Below are 22026 nucleotides of genomic sequence, written 5' to 3'. Positions count from 1 at the left end.
CAGATCAAAGTCTTACCTTTCAGATCAAATAAGTAGTTAAAGAACAGGTCAGCCGATTTTCTGCCCCTGACAGCAATCGTATGATAGTTATGTCCGACAAAACCTAGTGTACAGTCTCCCTCTGAAAATTGTACGATGGATGATGGATGACAGCCTGCATCCTCCAAACCCCACAATTCCCTGCACACCTGATTTCAATAAGGAACGGAACATCCCAGTGCAATGCATTTTGGGTTATGTAGTTCCTGCATGCTGTCTGTAAGCTGTGAAGTTGTTCAATATGACTATGAAGATTTTCATTCATCCAGGTCATGGTATATCTAATATAAATCAAAAAACAACTGGACTTGAGTAATCAATGAAGACATTTCAGATGTCACCTCTCTGAAGAGTTACAATGTGCCATTGTGATTGGATTAGTGGAAGAGTTTATATGTTATATGTTTCTCACACCAGTCAGTTGAACTGAAGAAGCTGCTCGGATGAGTAGTGAAACTTCTTCAATAATTACTCAGCAAGTCCAGTTGTTTTTTGAATTACTTATATTAGATCATTTGTAATATTAGTTTTTAGTCCCTCCTTCCCTGCCAGGATTTCAAATGATACAGAAAGAGAAGAACTGTTAAACAGCTGTATTTCTGCATAGAAGATGGCATTTATTCATACTTTTTGAAGAAACAGTTATCTTTGATGGGTATATTAGGGGTTTCTGTGTTACGTGGGCCTCTTTATCAAATTTGGTGATTCTGTTCCGGTTGGCACAGTTCTTTACATTATAAAGATACCACGTTAACAAAAAACAAGCAAAATTATAATGCAGACCACATGCTCCAAGTATTACCTCCACCCCAGTTAAATAAAGGTGGATAGTTTATATGCTTTTAAGCCTGAGTTCAAATTCTCTGAGACCTTTTGCATTTGTTTGATGGAAAGAGAACAACTCTTACTCTGAACTCCAAGAGTGGATGCCTTCTTTCTTCTGTATCTTCTAAAAACTAGCATGAGATGCAGATTTCTGGTGGGCAGCCCTGCCCTCACTGCTGGTGCTACCTAACATGTGTGCAGCAATGATGCACAACCTTGGGGGTGAGTAGGAAGCAATACAGAGATCCTTATGAATACAGCACTGTATCCATCTATAAAGTGCTGCTCCATCCTGTACACTCCAGCTCCAGCTGTCCAGGATGCAAAATGTGAAAAATGCAGTGAGCCTGCTTGTAGCCCTCATATCTTTTGAATTGTGGAGCATAATGGGAACAAAACTGCTTTATCCATTCCCCATTACACAACATCGCATCCATGGATTCTGCCCTCTGATTGAAGATCATCACACATCAGTGTGTTCTTAATTTGGTCATATAATATATTGACTAATAGCAACATGTGGAAAGAATGTAACATTTTAGTGGAACCAAATAGTCATATTTTAAATCCAAATATTCAGAATTCAGTGCAATTTAAAACTATTCCCACCTAGAGTCTTGCTGTGGGTCGGGAATACGTGGGTACCCACAAACAATATCCAGATAAGGGTATACAGTAGATTTGGGTTGCTGATCTTATATGTAGTTTTTGAAACATTTTTTTTCTGCTCCCACCCACTTCTGATCACATCCATTCCGATTTGCAGCAACATCACTTCCTGTTTAATGGTGGTCAGGCAGTTGCTGGTCGGGTAGCGGTTCCAAACAAGTAAAAATGTGGATTGCAGGTACAAGTTTTCAAAAAAATCGGTTCTGCACGTGATTTTACCTCACCTACATTTTTCTCTTGGGAATGGAGAAATTATAGCTGTGGACTGTGCATCTTCAATTCCAGTTTGTCTTCTTTGGAATGGTTGACTTTATAAATATTGTGAAATACAAAGGTCTAAGGGTTCAGTCACACGCCCTCACAATGGGATATATGCCAGTCTTGGCTAATTACTCCCTTATAATTACACAGGTGCCAGTAGAGTGATGCACTGGGAAACCAATCTGACTGTAGTGAGATGGAATGTTCAGTCACCAAATATCTATTAAGTTTTTACTTTACCTAATGATTTCACACCCAAAACTCTGTGTCCCTTTCCTAGTATCCTCAACATTCCTAAATTCTCTGTTAAGAGCCTAATAGGGGATTTTTAACAATTAGTCACCTACCAGCTGACTGCACGTGGGTTGTCAATAGGGATATATTCAATTATTTAGAACTGTGTGTATCTTGGCATTTCTATATTTATATGTAATGTGGCATCTTCTCTCCTCCCCCATTATTATTCAAACTGTTCCCTGCTAGATAGTGGCCAATGACCATTATAGCCAGACTCTGTCAAGTGTTAGAGATGCCCAAAATAGATTAAAGCAAAATATAAATTAAGACTAATCACAACTCCCTCTATCTTCCACTAGATAGTATATGTACTTAAAATTCAAATGTACAACGAATTTTGAATAATATAGAAGTTCATCTTCAGCATTCATTTTCTGACTCCTTCTTCAGTCTTTCTCTGCATGGAACTTGTTGAAGTTCGCAAAGTACATCTTTGGATACAAATGATCATGTTTTCTTTATTCACAGTAGCACCTGCAGCAATTCCCTAAACTGTATTTGCAACTGCATTTAAAGGAATAGTTCAATGCAAAAATAAAAACTGGGTAAATAGATAGTCTGTGGAAAAATAATAATATAGTTAGTTAGCTATAAATGTAATGTATAAAGGCTGGAGTGACCAGATTTCTTATATAACAAAACAGAACACAACTTGCTGCTTGTCATCTCTCCAACTCTGTTAGTCAGCAACTTTAAGGGCGGCCACATGGGAAATAACTGTTCAATGAGTTTGCAATTAATCCTTAGCATGCAGCTCAGATTCAAAAGCAAACACTTAACCCATGTGGCGCCCTTCAAGTCACTGGTTACTGTGCTGATGTACAACATAATAGAAAATATATTTTTTAAATATATATTTTATAACAACCCTTCTCCCCATTGCTTTCGTTGCACCACATACACCTTCTTGTGATCCTGGGCAGAAAGTGGCCCGTGGTGCAAGACCTACAAGGACTGGTCCCACTGGGAGCATAGGGCGGACAGAGTATGGCACACACAGGGAATATAGGGCAGTCAGAGTATGGCACACACAGGGAACATAGGGCGGACAGAGTATGGCACACACAGGGAACATAGGGCAGACAGAGTATGGCACACACAGGGAACATAGGGCGGACAGAGTATGGCACACACAGGGAACATAGGGCGGACAGAGTATGGCACACACAGGGAACATAGGGCGGACAGAGTATGGCACACACAGGGAACATAGGGCAGTCAGAGTATGGCACACACAGGGAACATAGGGCGGGCAAAGTATGGCACACACCGGGAGCATAGGGCGGACAGAGTATGGCACACACAGGGAACATAGGGCGGACAGAGTATGGCACACACAGGGAACATAGGGCAGTCAGAGTATGGCACACACAGGGAACATAGGGCGGGCAAAGTATGGCACACACCGGGAGCATAGGGCAGACAGAGTATGGCATACAAGGGGAGCATAGGGCAGACAGAGTATGGCACACAAGGTGAGCACATAAGATGAACAGTTCATGCTGTGCTACAGTGACACAATGTTGGTGTCCCTCCAGCAGTTTATCTTAGGTGTGAACAGGTGAATAATGTGGGCACTTTCAGTCTGGGTCTGAGGTGTGAATTGGTGAATAAGGTGGGCATTTAGTCTGGGTCTGTGGTGTGAACAGTACAAGGCTTTAGGGGTGTAAACAATAGAGGGTTAGGGATGTGAACAATGCCGGTGGGATTAATGTCTGAATTTGCGGGTCATGGGCTGAATGAGACCCGCTGGCTAGTCCTGCACTAAAAGATCTCCCTCACCTAGTTATGTCAATTCCCATTCGGCAATATATCTTTATCTCCTCTATTCAACCGTCCCCATAACAAAGAACGTATGTGCCTAACACTCCCCCTTGTCTGTTGGGCCCTAGCTATGAGCCTTTTTTGCCTGCCCCTAGTTCTGGCCCTGCCCAGGTTTGTGTGGTTTATAAAGAAGCCCAGGATATTGGGTAAGTGATTAAGAAATTGGCACCTCCCAGTGATTTTAGCTTTCTTTGTGTGATCAAAGCCAGACCGAGGAGCCATCAACTGGATGAGGACAGTGACACAACAATCACAAGAGCATAATTACTATTCAAATTTTACCTTTGTGATACTGATATGTGGCCAAACAGATAGGGAAGTAACATGATACACATATACAAATGTTTGTAGTTGGATTTAGTGGTTATATAATGAGCAAATGCCTTTGTAATGCCTTTGCAACCAGCAAATACTAAAATGTGACTGTGTTGTTAATCTTTATCTTATTATTTACTGTACTGTACTTTATCAGTCTGGGAGTGATTTGTTTGGCTGCTACTATATATTTTATATATGAACACATATTTTTTATTCATATATGCTAGTAGAAGATTCACACTTGCATCTTTGCAGGCCTACACGTGAACTTCAATACGCACATTTTAAAATAAATGTCAGGGCACCTCTGCAGTGTAAGTTAAACCCCTTTTTCGAATTGGAGCATCACACTAGGTGCCCAAGATTGGGTAGATCTTCAGAAAATAGACGTAAGGTAACACTTCTGCCATTGATGATAGGGGAATACAAGGTTAAAACTGGGTTGAATGAGACAAGGGGCATAGTCCAAATTTAATTTGAAGCAGCATAGGTGGTTCTTCATAGTAAGGACAGCGAGAATGTGGAATGCCCTGCCACGTGATGTTGTGATGGCAGTTTCTGTTAATGAGAGGAGAAGGAAAGCTACCAAAGCATTTTATTGTCAATAGATTAGCCACAATAGTGTAAGCCATAACGCTCTATTTATTCTGTAAAATGCTTTACCATACCTGAGTAAACAGCTCTAGAAGCTGCCATATTAGTTTGGTGTGACATCACTACCTGCCTGAGTCTCTCACTGCTCGTAGCTCAGATTACAGAGGGGAGGTGGGAGGAAGGAGGAGGAGACAGGAGCAAACTGAGCATGCTCAAGCCTGTGCCCTTGAGGTTTAAGATGAAGGCAGGAAGTCTGATACAGAAGCCCATGTGTACACAATAGAAGGAAAGAAATGCAGTTTCTTTTGACAGAGGACTCAGAGCAGCATTACTTTGAGGGTTTACTGGTATATTTAAATACACCTTTGTGATAAAGTTTTAACCTTTCCTTCTCCTTTAAGATAATTTCTTAGACAAGCATAATATGCAAAGCTATAGTGATACAAAATCTACAATTTATATAGATATTGGTATACTGTATATAGTTTATATACATGAGTGCATGGAGGGGTCAGTATAAACATGTGTATATATGTGCACAGTCAGTCACTCCCCTCCCAGTCTGTTTTTGCTTTCATAGTAACGGACTAGTGTCAGTTCGTCTTTCAGGTATAACATACATAAATACGTGCAGGTATAGTGTATAGTATAGCGTCATTCTAAACAATCTAAATATTCACTGTCAATCAGAGACTGCTTAATAATGTTACAAATATAGGAGAAAAGAGGGTTGCACAGAGAGAAACAAATGATAGAGAGTTTTATAAAAAGTTAAATCAGGAAATGCAAAGGGAGAAAATGTAAGTGGCTGTATAGAAACCAGTGCTAAGCTAATAGAGAGGGGTTTCTATTAGATAATATAGTCTAATGATCCTTGAACTGGCTCCACCAGAGCCTTAAAGCAACCCTGAACTTTGATGTTAATCTGATGCAACTTTGATGTTGATACCACTGTACTCTCAATGTATATATTCTTTGGGTCACCATAACACATCACATGTTGGCAAGGTCATTATAGGTCAAGGTTTTTATGAGACACATTCACCCTCACTGTGGTGATGTACAGTACAACATAATAGAAAATATATTCTTTAAATGTTTATTTTATAACAATCCTTCTCCCCATTGCTTTCGTTACACCACATACACCTTGTGATCCTGGGCCAGTGGTGCAAGACCTACAAGGGCTGGGCCCACCTGGATTTCTCCCCATGTCCCATAATTGAACCCGGCCCTATCCTAACCTCTTGACATTATTCAAGGGGGTAGTCACTGAATTCTGCACTCCGCAATGTGATAATGTTTTTTTCTGCACATGCTGAACGCAGTGTGCAAAAAGATAGCCGGTTGCAGGGGTTTTTTTTTTTGCTCTTTGCATACTTATGCAAATGACCCCTCATTTCCTTAAAAAGGGACAACAAATCTAAATAACTGGGAAAAAAAAGCTACATCATGATGCCATAAAATATGTTTGGTCAATTTATTGAAATTATCCAATCCATAAACCTCCAGATGTCTCATTTCTCCCCTAGATAATCGTGAGACATATTTAGAGGTATCACTAGGCTGATCCCCTCTCAAAATATTATTTCTAAGTTCTTTAAATGCTTCTCTAAGGGAATTATTTTGAATTTTAGATCTTTGTGAGGTTTTTTTTTATACTTCGCATGAACTGACACCTCAAATATTTTCTGGATTAAGAAAAAAAACTCAGATGGAAAAAACTCGAATCAGAGAATTCTGGGTGAACAATCACAAAAATTCGAATTAAAAAACTGGAATCGTTTGGATTAATCGAGTTTTCAAGCAAAACCCACCTAAAAAAAAAAAACTTTAACATCTTGAAGGCTATTAACATCTTTGATTGGTTCAAGGGACCTCTTCCACTGCCTTCTACATTACCTCAACAGGTTTCAGCTGGATTATTTTCAGATTCTAGCTATTTCCAGCTTCGGGGAAAATAAAACTTCCAGTTTTTTTTACAAAAACCCCAAAAATTGTAATTTTTTTTAAAAAAACTTGAATGTTTCAGGAAAACATAACTCGACCTTTGATAAATCTGCCCCTTAATCTTAATCAATCTTTTTAACCCACATAGTGAAAAGCACTTCTACATTTCATTATACCTGTCCTTGTTTAATACATTTTATGGTGCCTTTATCCTCATTACAATTTTCTTTGTATTTTTTTGTCCTATAGGAGCCCCATTTGTTTGCATGTTACAAGTTCTCCATGTTTTCTAAATATTCTTTTGGGATAACTCTAATTTGTTTGTTGAACTCTGTGAAACAGAAACTTGAGTGAATCTGAGTCAAAGGTAGCAGGACAATGATCAAATTATTTGCTGGAGTAACATATTTCAGTGGATACACTGTTATTCATAGATACAGAGTAGCTGAAGTTGACATATCCTTCATGTGCAGAAGTTATTAATGCCTAACTTAAAGCTAAATGGCAAAAACTCAATATGAATTCCTTCTTGACTCCAAAATAACCATGAAACAAGATGCTAGAGGGATCATTTACATCACCCCAAGTGGTAGAACACTTGCATCTCAGGGTCTGCTGTAAAACCAATGAATGCATAGTACATCTCTGTCCTCTGTAAAGATCAGACCAGTAAATAAGGTACAACATAATTTATTGTGGTCTCAGGAAGATAATTTATTGTGGTCTCAGGAAGATACTACAGAGTAACCCTATTCCCCAATGTTCATTGCTTTACAGAGAATTTCTGCAGTGCATCTTAGGTACATGTTCCACCTACAAGTACCTGCCATACAACAGCAACCCAACAGTTTGTATTTAATCAATTTCCAAGTAAAAAAAAAGGGGGCATTTACAGAACACAAGAAATTGCTGATATGGGAATACAATGTAAGGTGGTTTTGCACAAGGTTGCTCTGCAGATTTTTCTGATCACAAATCCAAATTCAATGAGCCTTTCAGAATGCAGACACCATGATGGTTGCACTTCCCTTAATATTCTGAATCTTATTACAGGAGAAATTCACTTCCAACTGCAATTTCCCTCGCTTTGTTGGCACGCAGATGAGTCTTACAGAACCTGAGCGAAGAGGGTTGATGTTGCCCATGCTGAAAGCAGGAAATTACAATAAATACATAGGCAGATGTACAACCATAAACAGGTAGAAAAAAACACATACAGTATGTAGTATGCCGAAATCCGGACATCTCCCATAGAGTCTATTCTGGATAATAAATGCCATATTTATATCATTCATAGGATGTTTAAAAGCATTAAAAAATGTTGTTTTAGAAGAAAGACCAGGTACTTGGTATTAAGCTGGATATGCAGCTCAGCATCTCTCAGAGGACATAAAATGACCTATGTGGGGTAAAAAAGTGCAGCTGAGACTGTAATAGCACCAAGCCATGCAAGGACGTGGGCATAGGGTAGGACTGGAACACATACAACTCCTTTAGGGAGTGAGGCAAGTTCCACAGAATTTCTATGTTAGCCAGCCTGCACTTAATGAATGATGCCAGGGTTGGGCACTGCTACTGCTGGTCACTGAACATGCGGTTATAGCTGTGATGGTTTACAACTGGGCAGTCTCAGTGATCCTCTATTTGTATAAAAAGACTAACAATTTGGAATTCTTGGCAGTCAACTTTGTAAGCCAGTAAGGGAACAGCCCCTACATTTAGAACAGGGTTTGATTCTCAGCTTCCAGAAGGAGCAATCACATTACAATCTGGGTGGGTCATCATAGGGACCAATTGTGATAGGGACAATCACAGTTAATACTGCTGGGCCATTTGGTGAGCATGCCAAGTTTAGATTAAGTATATGTTCCAGACAGTACACATTTCTTAAAGGGGGACTTGGGGCCAACCATGTGTATTCTTTTACTTATCACACAGATGGTCCTTGCTTTTTTTGTCTTCGCAGTGGGGGACTGAAATGCAGGACCAACGTTTATCAGTTAAAATACATTTGGTGCAACAGTTAGGAGGGGGTATTGGGAGACAATTAAACAATAACAATTAAAAGTTGTTTTATCACAGTGAGTTATTTTTTTTATATTGCTTTTATGTGTTTTTCTTACATAAATGATATAAACAGGTATTGCATTAATTGCATGATACTCACTATGCCTGTGCAGGTCCATCTGGCAGTAACCCAGCTCCTTCAGCCATCATGACACAGTTTGTCAGCACCTCGTTCAAGGAATTTTGGAAGGAAAGCTGTACATTCAGAGGCCGGTTGAGTTGTGGTACGCCATAAATCTAGAATAAAGTCCAGCAATGCAATATTACCATTCCCTGACATACCAAAATAACAAATATTGGGACTATAGTATAGTACATAGCATACTAGATTATACTAGAAAATGAATTAAATGAATACAAATGATATATATATATATATTCATTATATTAATAACATTGGCATCGTGTAGTACAGTTTGAATACTGCACACAATGCCAATCACTACCACAAGGGGTACAACCCAAATGTTTTGCCACATTTAACCCAGTGGCAAATGGGGGTCATTTTTTTTTTAAGGGGATTATGTTTTTTATATATAAACACCTGTAAGCCGCACCCATGAAAGATACTGTGTGTAATTACACCCTGCTGCTGGTGTGTTTTGAAACTGCAGCAAAAGCTTCACTTTTTGCATTGGAAGGTGAAAGGATGGGCATTATTTCTAGAGCAGCTGTAAGGCACAAAATACTGCCTTTTGCATTAAAACACACCCAAAGCACCTGGACTGACAACCTGTAGGCTATTACATACCTTTATATCTATGGTTGGTTCTTTAATTACAATGTTCTGAGCTGCAAACCTAAACTGCTTGGACTGGAGATCTGTAGTTAGCACAGTCGCTCGAATGCTGTTATCAGATCTTACGAATTGCTGGTACTGAAAGGGATGGATCTGGAAATACCCATCAGTGGCTGGAAACACATAGTCAAACGTAAACTCAAGACATTGTTAGGTAAATCATATTCACATTGAACATTCCAACAAGGTCAACGTCAAGTACAGGTATGGGACCTCTTATGATAATGCTTGGGACCTAAGGTTTTCTGGATAAGGGATCTTTCATTTGTCCTGAAGTCTACTAAAATCATTTAACCAAAAATTAAATCCAATAGAATTGTTTTGCCTCCAATAAGGATTAATTATACAGTATTTTAGCTGGGGTCAAGTAAAAAGTACTGCTTTATTATTACAGAGACAAATCATTTCAAATACAGGTATGGGACCTGTTATCCATACTGCTGGGGGCCTGGGTTTTTTTGGATAATGGATCTTTCCATAATTTGGATCTTCATACCTTAAGTCTTCTAGAAAATCATGTAAACATGAAATAAACGCAATAGGCTGGTTTTAGCTTCCAATAAGGATTAACTACTGTATATCATAGTCTGGATTAAGTACAAGCTATTTTAAGCATGTGTGTTATCCCAAATAAGTGCTACCACTTTGGTACTAAACATGCGAAGATATTCGTCTTTTACTTTACTATAGACAGCAGGCATTAATATCTCCTGTCCCAATATCGTTTAGAAATGTTTTGTTTTCTTGGAATTGATAAGTACATTGCAAAAAAAAACTATTTCACAAATTTGGAGGAGAAACAGATTATGATCCAAAGCAGAAGCTGTTTATTAACCTTCACCCTAGTAATTAAAGTATTTTCAGATGATTTCAACATGTTATTCTTCTTAATAGTGTCTGTTGTGGCATTGCAAACTATTGCATTCCTTTTTTTCCTTCATAAATTATTCAGCTATTTCCCATGTACACATAACCAACAAATGCCCTGTTTCAATTTCAATATTTGAATAATGCTACAGAGCACTCATGTCTGATCACTTCCAATATAACTTAATATGTGTTTATAATTAAGCTTGATTTATAAAGACATATTTTCCATCAAGACCTTTAAGCATCCTCTAACAGATGAGTATTTCATCATTTTAGTAGAATTGTATTATATGTTACTTTATGCTGTTTCTCCCAATTGGCATTCTCATACCCAGAATCATATACAAATGTATTGTGTAACTATTATATTAGATTAAAGCATGAGAGTTACAGTGCACTCCATGCCAATCAAATTCAATGGCCCTAGTGCTACCATGATAGCAATCTTGAGAAAACAAAATGAAATGGGGCTTAAATGTTGAAATAAAGTTAGTCAATGTTTCCAAAGGGACAAAATACACTCTTTAAAATGTTGTTTCAATATTTATTAAATTCCGTAAGTGCTGCGTAAGTTTACTTTTCTTTTTTTATTATTATTATATATATATATATATATACTTTTGTACTGCTAATGAATGTCCATTGGGTGATCAAATTATTGGGTACTAGAGGTTGGGTTTATCCAACAACCGATACACCGATTTATAATTTAGGATGCTATCACTTCTGTGGAATTGTACTTCCGTTACTCACTGCACAGCACAAAAGAGACCTTAACAATGACACTATTTTGTCATACTAATTAAGTAAATATAATTGCTCAGGGTTCTATGGGCTGCATTGTGATTCCATCAAGAGTTAATAAATGAGTAGAATTCAATGGGATCATGACTGCTTACCTTGGTTTGGGAAAACTTCCACATCGAATTTGTTTTTCCAGAACTGATTTAAGGGTGTCCCGTTATGCTGAATTGTTTGAGCACTCATATTTACTGATAGTTTCTTAGGTGCAAAGCTTTTATTATAAATCTTACAATAGAGTACGATGGGTTGCCCTATCGTTGGTGACTCCGCTAATTTCAACAACACTTCAAAGTCCAAAGCCATCCCTGATTCTCTTGCTGAGAATGGCCTCTTTGACTTCACAGAGTTGGCTGCTTTTGCAAAGATAGAGCGTTCCTGCGGTGATCCTATAAAGAAGAGGAAAACTAAAATTAGTAAATGTATGGGACCTGTTATCCAGAATTCTTGGAACTTGTTAACCAGAATTCATATTCCTGTGTATTCCTGTAGAAGCCTATTTATCAACAGTGTAATTTATGTGTTTTTAGAAACCACAAATAAACTCACTTTCTCTTAAACCATGAATGCCATCGAATTTACTAAAATATCCCAACATACAGTAACAAGTACGAATGAAAAACAAGCTGAATGGTGAGCTAAGAAATACAAATACCTAAAACCTCTAAAAATTTGTTTCGGACATTTACTAGAAAATAAACCCCAGAAAATATCTAAAAATCTTAACGGTTAAAAAAAAGCTCAGCGCAGCTCACATTGACTTCTATAGGACCTCAAATATTTTTATGTGTTTTTCGTGGTTAAATAAATTTACATTTTTTTAGAGAGTTTTAAAGAAATATAGGAAACCACAATTTTTTTTAGAGATTCATAAAAAAAATAGAAATTGGATTGTTAGTAAATAGGCCTACTAAAAATTAATTAAAGCATTAAATAAATCCAAAAGCATCGTTTTTACTCCAATAAGGATTAATTATATCCTAGTTAGGATCAATTACAATGTACTGTTTTACTATTACTGAGTAAAAGGACATTTTTAAAAATAAGAATTATTTCATTACAATGGAGTCTCCAAATCTAAAAAATAAATAAATAAACCCAATAGGATTGTTTTGCTACCAATATGGATTCATGCAGCTTAGCAGTTTACAATTAGAAAAGAGAAGATGACTTGAGTAAAAAGTATTCACTATCATGAAGAAGCAGATGACTTACAAGGAGAGAATCTGGTACCAAGATGGAGCTGATGATTTGAGAAGGATAGAATTCTATATTGGTATAAAATTGTCAATTGAAGCGTACAGAGTAATACTTTAACAGAATGGCGATTTACTGTTGATAATACAGTAGTATAAGATTATAATAAGGAACATACAAAATAAATGAAATACAACTTCCAAAGTATAATGTTCAAAATTACTATTTCAAATTTACCTTCTGCATATTTGTAATGACTTGTAACATCTTCTCTGTCATTGTTCCCAACACGTTTGGTGGTGAAATTCTTGCCAATCGCAATGGTGTCTACCTGTCCTTGTTTTACTCCATTCTCATTTACCACCCAATGCACAACATCCCCGTTGACCTCGGCATACACAAAGGGAACATCATAATTGACATCCAAGTCACCTTCTTTCACTGCTTTTACAGGAGCGGGCCCACAGCAGTAAGTTCCTAAAATCAAATGACAAAGCTGTATAGATAAACCAGAAGGAGTTGTAATCTACCCTTATCTATTACAATCCTTCTCACACTGCTATAACACATCTGAGTTTCTGTGACACTCCGGGACCTCACTCCTACTAGAAGGGCACATATACACCAGTATGTTTAGAGCATTCCACATTCAGGGCAATGTCACATAGGACTGTTTAGGCACATTTTTAAGTTGCCCAAAAAATGTTTGTGGTAGCCTTGGCAGGTGCTGGCACAGCACTTATTAGGCTACTGTTAATGGTTTATTTATATTTCCATTTAAGGACTATAAAAATCACCTTTTCTATAATAAGGTGCCTTGTAGAATATTTCAGACGGTGAGGGAAGGAGTTGAAGATATTTAAAGTTGCATCTGAAAAGGCACCTTCTTCTCTGCAGCACCCTAGGCAGCAAGTTGTGTTCTCTTTCATAATTTTTTTGTTGTGTTGCTAAGTACATGGGTAAAGGCATTGCCAACTTTTATTCAGGTATGTCCCCACAATGGTTTTGGCCAGCTAAAGGATAGGCCAGAGTAGGGAGGGGGTGCATGTTCCTAACAAATGGTTAGAGGAGGACAATGTGCTCCAGAATTAGTTATAAAGTAACTCACCAAACAGTGAAGGTTGTCCAGGTGCACCAGCCCCAGACCCCCAGCTTCAGGGAGCGGTACAGCAGAAGATAAAGAAGCAGGGCTGACCGGCTCTCATACGGATCCACAAGACCAGAGATATTCAGTTAAAAAATTAATTTACTGGTAGAAAAGTTAAAATTATAGCTCCATCTCCATCCACCCAAGATGGAGCTATAATTTTAACTTTTCTACCAATAAATTTATTTTTTAACTGAATATCTCTGGTCTTGTGGATCCGTATGAGTGCCGGTCAGCCCTGCTTCTTTAGTTCAGTAATACCGCTTGGGCTGTCAAGGTTCCCAAGTTTATAAAAGGGGAAGCCCACATGTGCTCATCATCTTTTGCTCCCCACTGGCTGGAGGAGGTGGTGTTCTGAAGGGCCTGTGACTGAGGTCGGTTCCAGTAGGTGAAGCAAGTGCAAAGATAGATTTGTAATAGCTCACTCTAGGAGTGAGAGGCAGGATTATGGTAGTAGAGGAGTCAAAGGCTCCAATAAGGAGACCAGTTGGGTTAGTACATTGCAGTGTCTTTGCTGCCAGTATAGGGACTCAAGTGGTCAGGTGCAGAAATAGAGAGATTCCTGGAGAAATACACCTCTGTGAGCTTTGTCTAGCACTGAGGATTGTTTCACTAAGTGAAAACTCTGGGGTTTTGTGATCCATTTGTTTTTAAAGAACCAATGGTACCCAAGTTATTTGAAATATCTGTTTTGTGGTGAGATACAGTGTGGTTAACCCTTCCTCCAACAGTAAAGCAAAAGCCCACTTGAGAGGAGAGTCGCATGTAAGACATCCCCAAACATGAGTTGCTGATAATTAAGACCAATTGGGTTGAATCTCAGGCATATCACTTGGGGGAACTGAAATCTTAGGTACCCCATGTCCAAAAACTATTCATATTTGAAAGGGAACACATAAAACAGTAGATGATTAAGGCTGCACTGCTAATTTTAACTTTGAAGACTAATACACCTATTTTCCTTATTAATGGTCACTGGGATTCTTTGGTACCTCCACTTATCTCCTGTGGGGTGGCATCCACTACCTGCCAGCCATCGTACCCTGAACGGAGATCCTTTCTTGCCATCCAGCACTCATTCCAAACATGAAAGTTCCTTGGAAGAAGAAATTCTTGATTACAGCCATAAAGCAAAATGTAAGTAGTGTTCAAATGACAAATTAAATTGAAGACTCTTTATTCATACCAGTTATGCTGAATTCCAACTGAGTTTCAATTAGGTGATTGTCAAAGTATAGCCAGGGTTTGGGAATCACACACTTATAGGCAGATTAACTGCAAGTTGCATTTTCTTGAAAAATGGTCTTGCTGCCCAAAACATGTAGTGTGGACAATAATAAATGCAACTTGCAGTTAATCTGCCTATAGTGTGTGATTCCCAAACCCTGGATATACATTGATATATAAAGAGGAGGCCAGTGACGGAGCCTCCAGGGAATCACTTCAACTGACCACAAAAAATACCGGCTGATTGAGTGTAAAACTAATATTTGTTTCTTTTGTTATTCCTGGATGCACTTCTTTTCTCTAGTTTGCTTATTTTTAGGTTGCCGAGTTTCTGAGCTAGAAGAGGATCGGTTTGTGTTGCTCGGTGGAAGAACCCCGGGCCGGTGCAGTTTTCTGCTGATAGGAGCACCAGCCCGGGGTTTCATGTAAGTATATACTGTACAATCACTTGGGGTGCCTAATATTTGGTGCACAAAGACTTTGCCTTTAATCTGGTCCAGACAGCCTTCCACCCTGACACATATGTAAACTGTGTACTGGACAATTTTGATTAGGTTAAAAAGCCCAGCAGCACAACAATGCTCACGTCTGCCTCTTTTCCATGTATACAAGGTACTCATGGCTATAAGAACCATGTACCATGCTGCCTGTAATGAGAGCAACACACCCTTGGCTTCGTCTGCTTTTTACCAGTTCAGAAATGGTCTAAAAGGGAAAAGTGATTCTGTTTAGACAACCAATATCTGGAGGATGTCTAGTAAACATAAGAGTGCCAGAAATATCCAGATTACTATAACAATGTTCAACCAGGCATTTTCAGATTCTTGATACATTTTAGCATGATTAGCCTATAATTATAAAAATGGTTCTTAAAAAATGGTTAGATAGTTTTTGGGGTGGTGGGTGTCTAATGAATCACATACTTGCTTAGAAATTATCATATACTTGGCTATAAAATGCTGCCTAGGGCTCCGATCTTTGCATGCTTTTCGCTTGATCATTTTCCTACCAGATTGTGTCCCCTTGGGTCTCTAGCTGTTTCCCAGTTTCATCATAATATTCATCCACAGTCAAAGTGCAATTGGTATCATGGGCAGAGTCATAGTTTGTCACTGGACGTGTTGGGATGCCCAAGAACCTCATCACTGAGGAGAAAATGAGAAGTATTAAAATTAAAGGAAAATATAATGCATTTCTTACAAATTCCAGGCACTCTCACTGGGCAAGGTCTTGCGCCACAATTTACAATGCAGCACCCAGCTGCTTCCGTATTACTCTCCCATTGTATTACCCACTCCCATTGTTTAGTGTTAGGACACATGGGAGCATTTTCGACCTGAGATTTATTGATGTGTTTATGGCTGAATACAATGCTTACCTGTGCACAGTACTCCAGCAAAGACCCAGCATTGGCCATATTTAACAGGCCTGCACCCACTTGCATGCCATTGCCGTAGTATAGCAACACTACCATTCCATGAGCTTGGCTCAACTCCTCCTCGAAATAAATCATCCCAAGAGGACTCGACCACACCACAGTCATCATTAGAATTGATCTGCACATGATAAAGGGGCAATACAAATGTAAATCATTCGAGATATTCATTCATTAGCTAAAAAGCCACATAAGGAGTTGTAAAATTTTGTAGTATAGAAATAAAGTATATTACAAGTTCTTAATATAGTGACCAAACAACAACTGATTTATTCCTTTGTTAGTCCTCTTAACCACTGATTCTCCAATGATTATGGAGGTTGTTTATAGTGTAATGCTCATAAAATCTCATTTCTCTTGCACTTATGGAATTGACATATAACTTTCTTTAAAAACCAGAAATGAATCAGTTGATAGTAGCTTACCATGGCAGAAACAACTCTGCAGATATATATTGGATCTCCTCTTTTGGAACAATCTGTGGCAGGGTCCTTTAAACAATTTGGGTTCATGTCAAGGATCCTGAGGCAAACCTCCCCAATTCCATCTTCAAACTGATATAGTAAGGTTTGTGAATCAATAGGAACAAGTGAGAAATTTCAAATTATACATATAATTAGCTTAAATGAGATCATACAGAAGTTTGCAAAAACTTCTATTGCTGTAGACTGACGGGTGAAATGAAATAATGTTTAATTGAAACTAAAGGGGGTTAGCGGTGGGGAAATGGTAGAAAGCATTGTAGTACAAAAAATGGGGGAAATTCAAAGATTTGAGGAATTGAAAATAGACTCTTCAACTGATTTTCAGAGCTATACCCAAAAGTGGCTCTATTGGTTACAGTTCCTTGATTCAGACTCATACAAACAATTATGTCCCGTGTGAGCATAGCTCGCTTTTTGGTTTAGATATTACAGGCCTGACTGGCTTGTCTATGCCATGCAGTATTTAAAAATAATATACACACTCTAGGAGCCTTGGGAGTGTACGTACCACATGACTGCCGCAAACCAGATAAAGTTGACGATACCCAGGTTAGTAGTTTGACTCTCACGTAGCACCCAGTTGGGCTAGGCAATCCCTCTACCCCCCCCTTCCACTCACCTCTCAGAGCTTGCTCTTTAACCCCCTAATTCCCTACCCCCCTTCTTTACTTCTATTCCTTATCAGCTTCCCCTCCCTACACTTTATGTTCATTTTCTCTTTTCTATCCTCTATCCATCTTCCCCATTATGCATAATGTGGAATGCAACTACGAATGGAACAAGGCCTCAAAATACAAGAGCAAGAATGGTGGAAACAGAGCATATTCTCGAAATGTGACATGCCACGTGTATTTCAGAATCTACAGTTTTGTTACTAGTCCCAAACAATGTACCCCTATTGCATACCTGGCCTGGTCCGGCGATATTCACTGTATCATGATCAGCATTCCTGTTATGCATACTTGAAAATGAATAAAAATATTATTTTAAAAAAAAAAAGAAAGCATTGTAGTACCTGACCATAATTCCAGGGTATGTTTTTAATAAAGTCTTTGGTCCCTTGATACATAGTGCCATGTTCATTCATCACATACTCCTGTCTTAATGCTTCATCATTTAGAAAGACATCATCCTCTGTAATTCAAAGCACATCAATAAAGCGAACAATAAATATTTCTCACTGCAATGATAAACAATGGGCAACATCATTAATTCTCTAACCAGGGAGAGTTTTAGGGCAGTCAAATGTTTAACCACTAGAGGAGAAACCTTTCCTTCTTCATCCTCATTAGAAATTGCTGAAAATGCCTGTATTGTTTATTGAATAGCAGGGGTTATAGTTCAATGCATGTTGGTAGGCATTAAGGGGTCAATAAAGTAAAAGCTGCAGAGTCTCTCTGGGAACCCATAGAATCCATAAATAAAAGTCTTGCCACCTAAAACGTGGCACAAAACTTGCCTTTTATATTTTGCAAAAAGCACAATAGAGCAAAAACCCCTCTGAACAGCAGTAGGGAAGGGTCAATGGACATCATACTAAGGCTTGATTTATCACTTTTTAAGACATTTTATAGATGATAATAATGCATGCTGAGGACAAACATCCCCAATAAACGAATGTATTTCAAAGCGCTGAAACACAATGTAATGAATTGTTGCATCGATATGTTTTGATAATGTGTCAACTAGATAACAATTTACTGGTAGTCATGAAACTGGAAAAATATCAAATTGCTTGGAAACCTTATGGAGTGCTTGACTGTGTAAGAACTGCTCATACGTCTATTTACTTTGATGTATGCATTTATAGCAAAGAGACTTGACCTGTACATGAATTAGGAGGAACATGCAGGTTGTGTTGCTATTCGAATACTAATATTTACATTTAATTCTTAATAAAAGGAGCAGGTACAACATTTAAATTGTTATACTATTCTAATTATATTTACACATCAAGCAACACACCCATGAGACTTGTCTAATGTTTGTTTATTATGCCATTCCAAAATACAGCATATTCTTGTCAATAAACAACATGGTCAAGATCATTGGCTTAGGTACGTGGCATATATATTTTTTTTAACCACAAATGGCTTGCTGGCTTGACACAACTTTAAATGATTATGTTTTAAATAGCCTTTTGTTCTGCGGTACTTTTCCAGTGATTATACTATATTATCAGTCACATCATTCATGTTCTAAGTCCCTATCACATTGACACACACTATGGTCAATGATCAATCAGGAGCCAATTAAACTGTCTGTATGTTTTGCACCATGAAAGGTCGAGAAATGTAAACTGGCTTCATATTGGCTGATCAATAACATTTTTCTGAAACCAATTGGCTAATTAAAAAGGCCTTTCTTAATATCCTTTCTCAAGCATCCCATATTGACTATACAATGGGTTTGAGCACTGTTGAATTCATCTTTAAAATAGCTGCTTACCTGGGCACCACGGATTGAAAAGTAAAACGAAGTTTCCCAAGTTATGAGAGACAGGCATTCCCCTGTACGTTCCTTCAAGTAAAAGACTATATCGCCCAATGATGGCGGTTGCCGATGTTTGTATTTTGACTGATAAAACGCCATTATTTTCACCTTCCACCTCTGCACTCCAAGATCTGTTGTCTCTGAGCTTGGACACGGGGAAGTAGATTTGTGTGCCACTTTGTGGTGATGGATAAGGTCCTGCAAAAAGCCAACATACAGAAAAAAAGTAAGGGAGATGTTGTATGATAGAAAATGAAAGGGTTCTGCATTGACCAGACCCACCTATTTGTGCGATAAGGTTCAGATTTTCAAGCGCTGCATCTTGTCCCCAATAACGAAACTGCAACTTTAAGGTGAAGGTCTGCCCTCTCCGAAGAACAAGTCCAATCCCCCTGATTCCTTGTGTTCTGTGCTCATGAGCATTCTTTAATAAATCAAAGTCAACTCCAGAAAGTTCAGGTGCTGTTAAAAAATATTAATGTGTTAAGGAAACAATGGTGTGTCAAACATCTGTTTACAGCATTTGACATTATGATTCACTCATGCTATGGTAGGTGGGAACGTTGCAATATTATTGAACTGCAATTATAAATCATCAACTACCTAGGTGTGACTCCATATTCAAATGCAATCATCCTTGCCCTATGAGAAAATTAACTTGCCAGTGTAATTTATTTGTATAGTGCCTGTTCTCTCTCCCCAGTAAAAACAGAACACAACACTTCATATGGCAGATTCACAAGCATGTGGGGCTGCTCTAACAGTTGGGGGGGGGGGGTCTGAGGTAAAAGGGTGAACACTCATTTTCTGTTCTGGATAATCCTGGAATTGCAGAAATATGACCCTTACAGTAGTGTTATTGCTAAAGAGGCCCCAAACTGATTTTGAACTGGGGTTCTTAAACCCATGTTTTTAAATTAAATATAAACCCTACAAGTACTGTGATCAATAGTCTGCCCACATATACTGTCCAAAACCTGAGATGATCGTCTTTCTATAGAATCACCATTTAGCTCCAATCGGCTCAAGATTCAACTCATTTTACATAAAAAATGGTTAAAACTGTATGGAACTTTTAAGCCCGTGACTAAGGGCACAAAACACAAAGGTAAACAGGACACAAACACGTAGGGACATTCTTGAGATGGCAATTTTAATGTAATTTCTTTTATTTGACTCTCTCTGACCTTTGTGGGTCTATAAGCCCATGTTGTTGCCATTTCTGGATGTCTGCTCCTTAAACTGAGGGTCTGGGGCTAGAGCACTTGGACCACCTCTTCTACTCGGTAAGGGTTTACACAGTTGGTCCTTTATGTGCCCTTTGTTATTTTTTGGTGTGGGATTCCTTCTAAGTTGTGCCATGTTACAGTATTTATTCAACATTGTCAATCTAGAAAAATACTTCCCCAATAATTATCAAGATATATAAATGTTTTTTACAATATAAATAATAGGTGAAAGACGATGAAACAATGATGACTTTTCTCCAAAGTTAATATTCCACAGTTCTTACAACCAAATAACATTGTACAGTGTATAGTCTTTATCATGAACTCACATTTTGTCTTTCATTGACAACAATTCTCAGAAGCTAGCTTATAACATGAAACTAAAGCTCTAATGAACAAAATCCCTGAAGTTCCAGTTTAGGCAGTTACAGCAGGTAGTTTAGCTGAAGGTCCAGGTACTTACGGAAAGTCATGATGTAAGTTCTTTCCCTGTTTTCTAGAGCTCTGCTGCGTATGGGTTTGGCAGGCACAAGTACATCTCACAGATGAAGCAAATCTCACACCGTTGCTGAACTCCTAATCCACAAGACCTCCTCCCTTTTCTCTGCCCAGATCTTTTGCTGACTGATTACAAAAAATTCAAGGCAATATGCAGTACTTTGCTAGTCCATCTGGATCAGTCATATCATACAGTAACTGTCCCCCATCCTTCTTGAGCATTGGGACATTATCCTGTCTGTTTATGGGCATATTTGGGTCACTTCTACTGATTGTTGTCCTTAAATGAAGTGCTGTATACCAAGTTACACATATAATGAAGGAGAGCACTTTCCACATGATTTTCAGCCTTTGTTAATCACCATAGTGAAATTATATGATCAATATGTGGTATATTAGACCTATGACACTGCACAATACACTCCCCAAAACAACTTTTGGCCCCTTTTTAAAGGTACATAATAACTGTCAGAGACAAACTGATACAGTGAGTAATGAGGACTTAGAATCATCAGTAGCTTGGTCAAAATCATTGGGCATGTTTCTTTGCAAATGTTAGCCCTCGTGCATGTTTCTTTAATTTAGTCAGTGTTACAAATTCTGCACAATGTAACAATTATTTAACAAAAAAGTGAAGAGGGATAGGCCACATTCCAGGGCTACTTTGGAGTCCTGCAGCAAGACTTCTTCAGTAGGGCCCTTTCAAGCAGAGGCAATGGCTGGGAAGAAAGCCAAGGACAAATCTCAATGCCAGTTCTCAGCTGCAGCTGCCACTAAGGAATCTGCCCCAGGCATACAGATACTGTGTTCAGAACACAAATATCAATCATTGTTCCGTACAAACAGCTAGGTTAGACAACAAAGGCATCTGATATTTACCGGCAGGAAGGTGTGATATGTATTTTTCACTTTTTTAAAGAAGTTGACAACTTTGGTTTTTCTGAAGGATTGATCCTAAGGCGTCTGATGCCATTTACCCACCAAGTGGGGGAGGGGGAGAC

The 22026-nt window shown here is 38.4% G+C and overlaps 1 protein-coding gene across 1 annotated transcript; it reads right to left on the bottom strand.

Moving 5' to 3' along the window:
- Positions 1 to 7470: 7470 nt before the first annotated feature.
- Positions 7471 to 21138, bottom strand: tgm3l.1.L (transglutaminase 3 like, gene 1 L homeolog). The gene is made up of 13 exons (XM_018235184.2): positions 20991 to 21138; positions 19581 to 19760; positions 19254 to 19496; positions 17821 to 17939; positions 16746 to 16874; positions 16264 to 16441; positions 15895 to 16030; positions 14651 to 14754; positions 12749 to 12988; positions 11413 to 11703; positions 9596 to 9756; positions 8945 to 9081; positions 7471 to 7923 (listed from the first exon to the last, which is right to left on the bottom strand). The coding sequence occupies exons 1-13, from the start codon at positions 20998 to 21000 to the stop codon at positions 7773 to 7775; spliced, it is 2079 nt and encodes a 692-aa protein (XP_018090673.1). The 5' UTR covers positions 21001 to 21138; the 3' UTR covers positions 7471 to 7772.
- Positions 21139 to 22026: the final 888 nt, after the last annotated feature.

The sequence above is a fragment of the Xenopus laevis genome, chromosome 9_10L, assembly GCF_017654675.1.
Source record: "Xenopus laevis strain J_2021 chromosome 9_10L, Xenopus_laevis_v10.1, whole genome shotgun sequence".
NCBI classification, from domain to species: Eukaryota; Metazoa; Chordata; class Amphibia; order Anura; family Pipidae; genus Xenopus; species Xenopus laevis.
The sequence above is the reverse complement of the archived record's forward strand: the minus strand, read 5'-3'. Positions and strand labels throughout refer to the sequence as shown.

What these genes read in the sequence shown, in the direction of transcription:
- tgm3l.1.L (XM_018235184.2), bottom strand. An exon ending in GCAGAGTTGTTTCTGCCATG is followed by an intron (nt 16,442 to 16,745) that starts GTAAGCTACTAT and finishes TATCATGTGCAG; the next exon opens with ATCAATTCTAATGATGACTG. An exon ending in CCCACAGGAGATAAGTGGAG is followed by an intron (nt 12,989 to 14,650) that starts GTACCAAAGAAT and finishes ATTTGATTTTAG; the next exon opens with GAACTTACTGCTGTGGGCCC.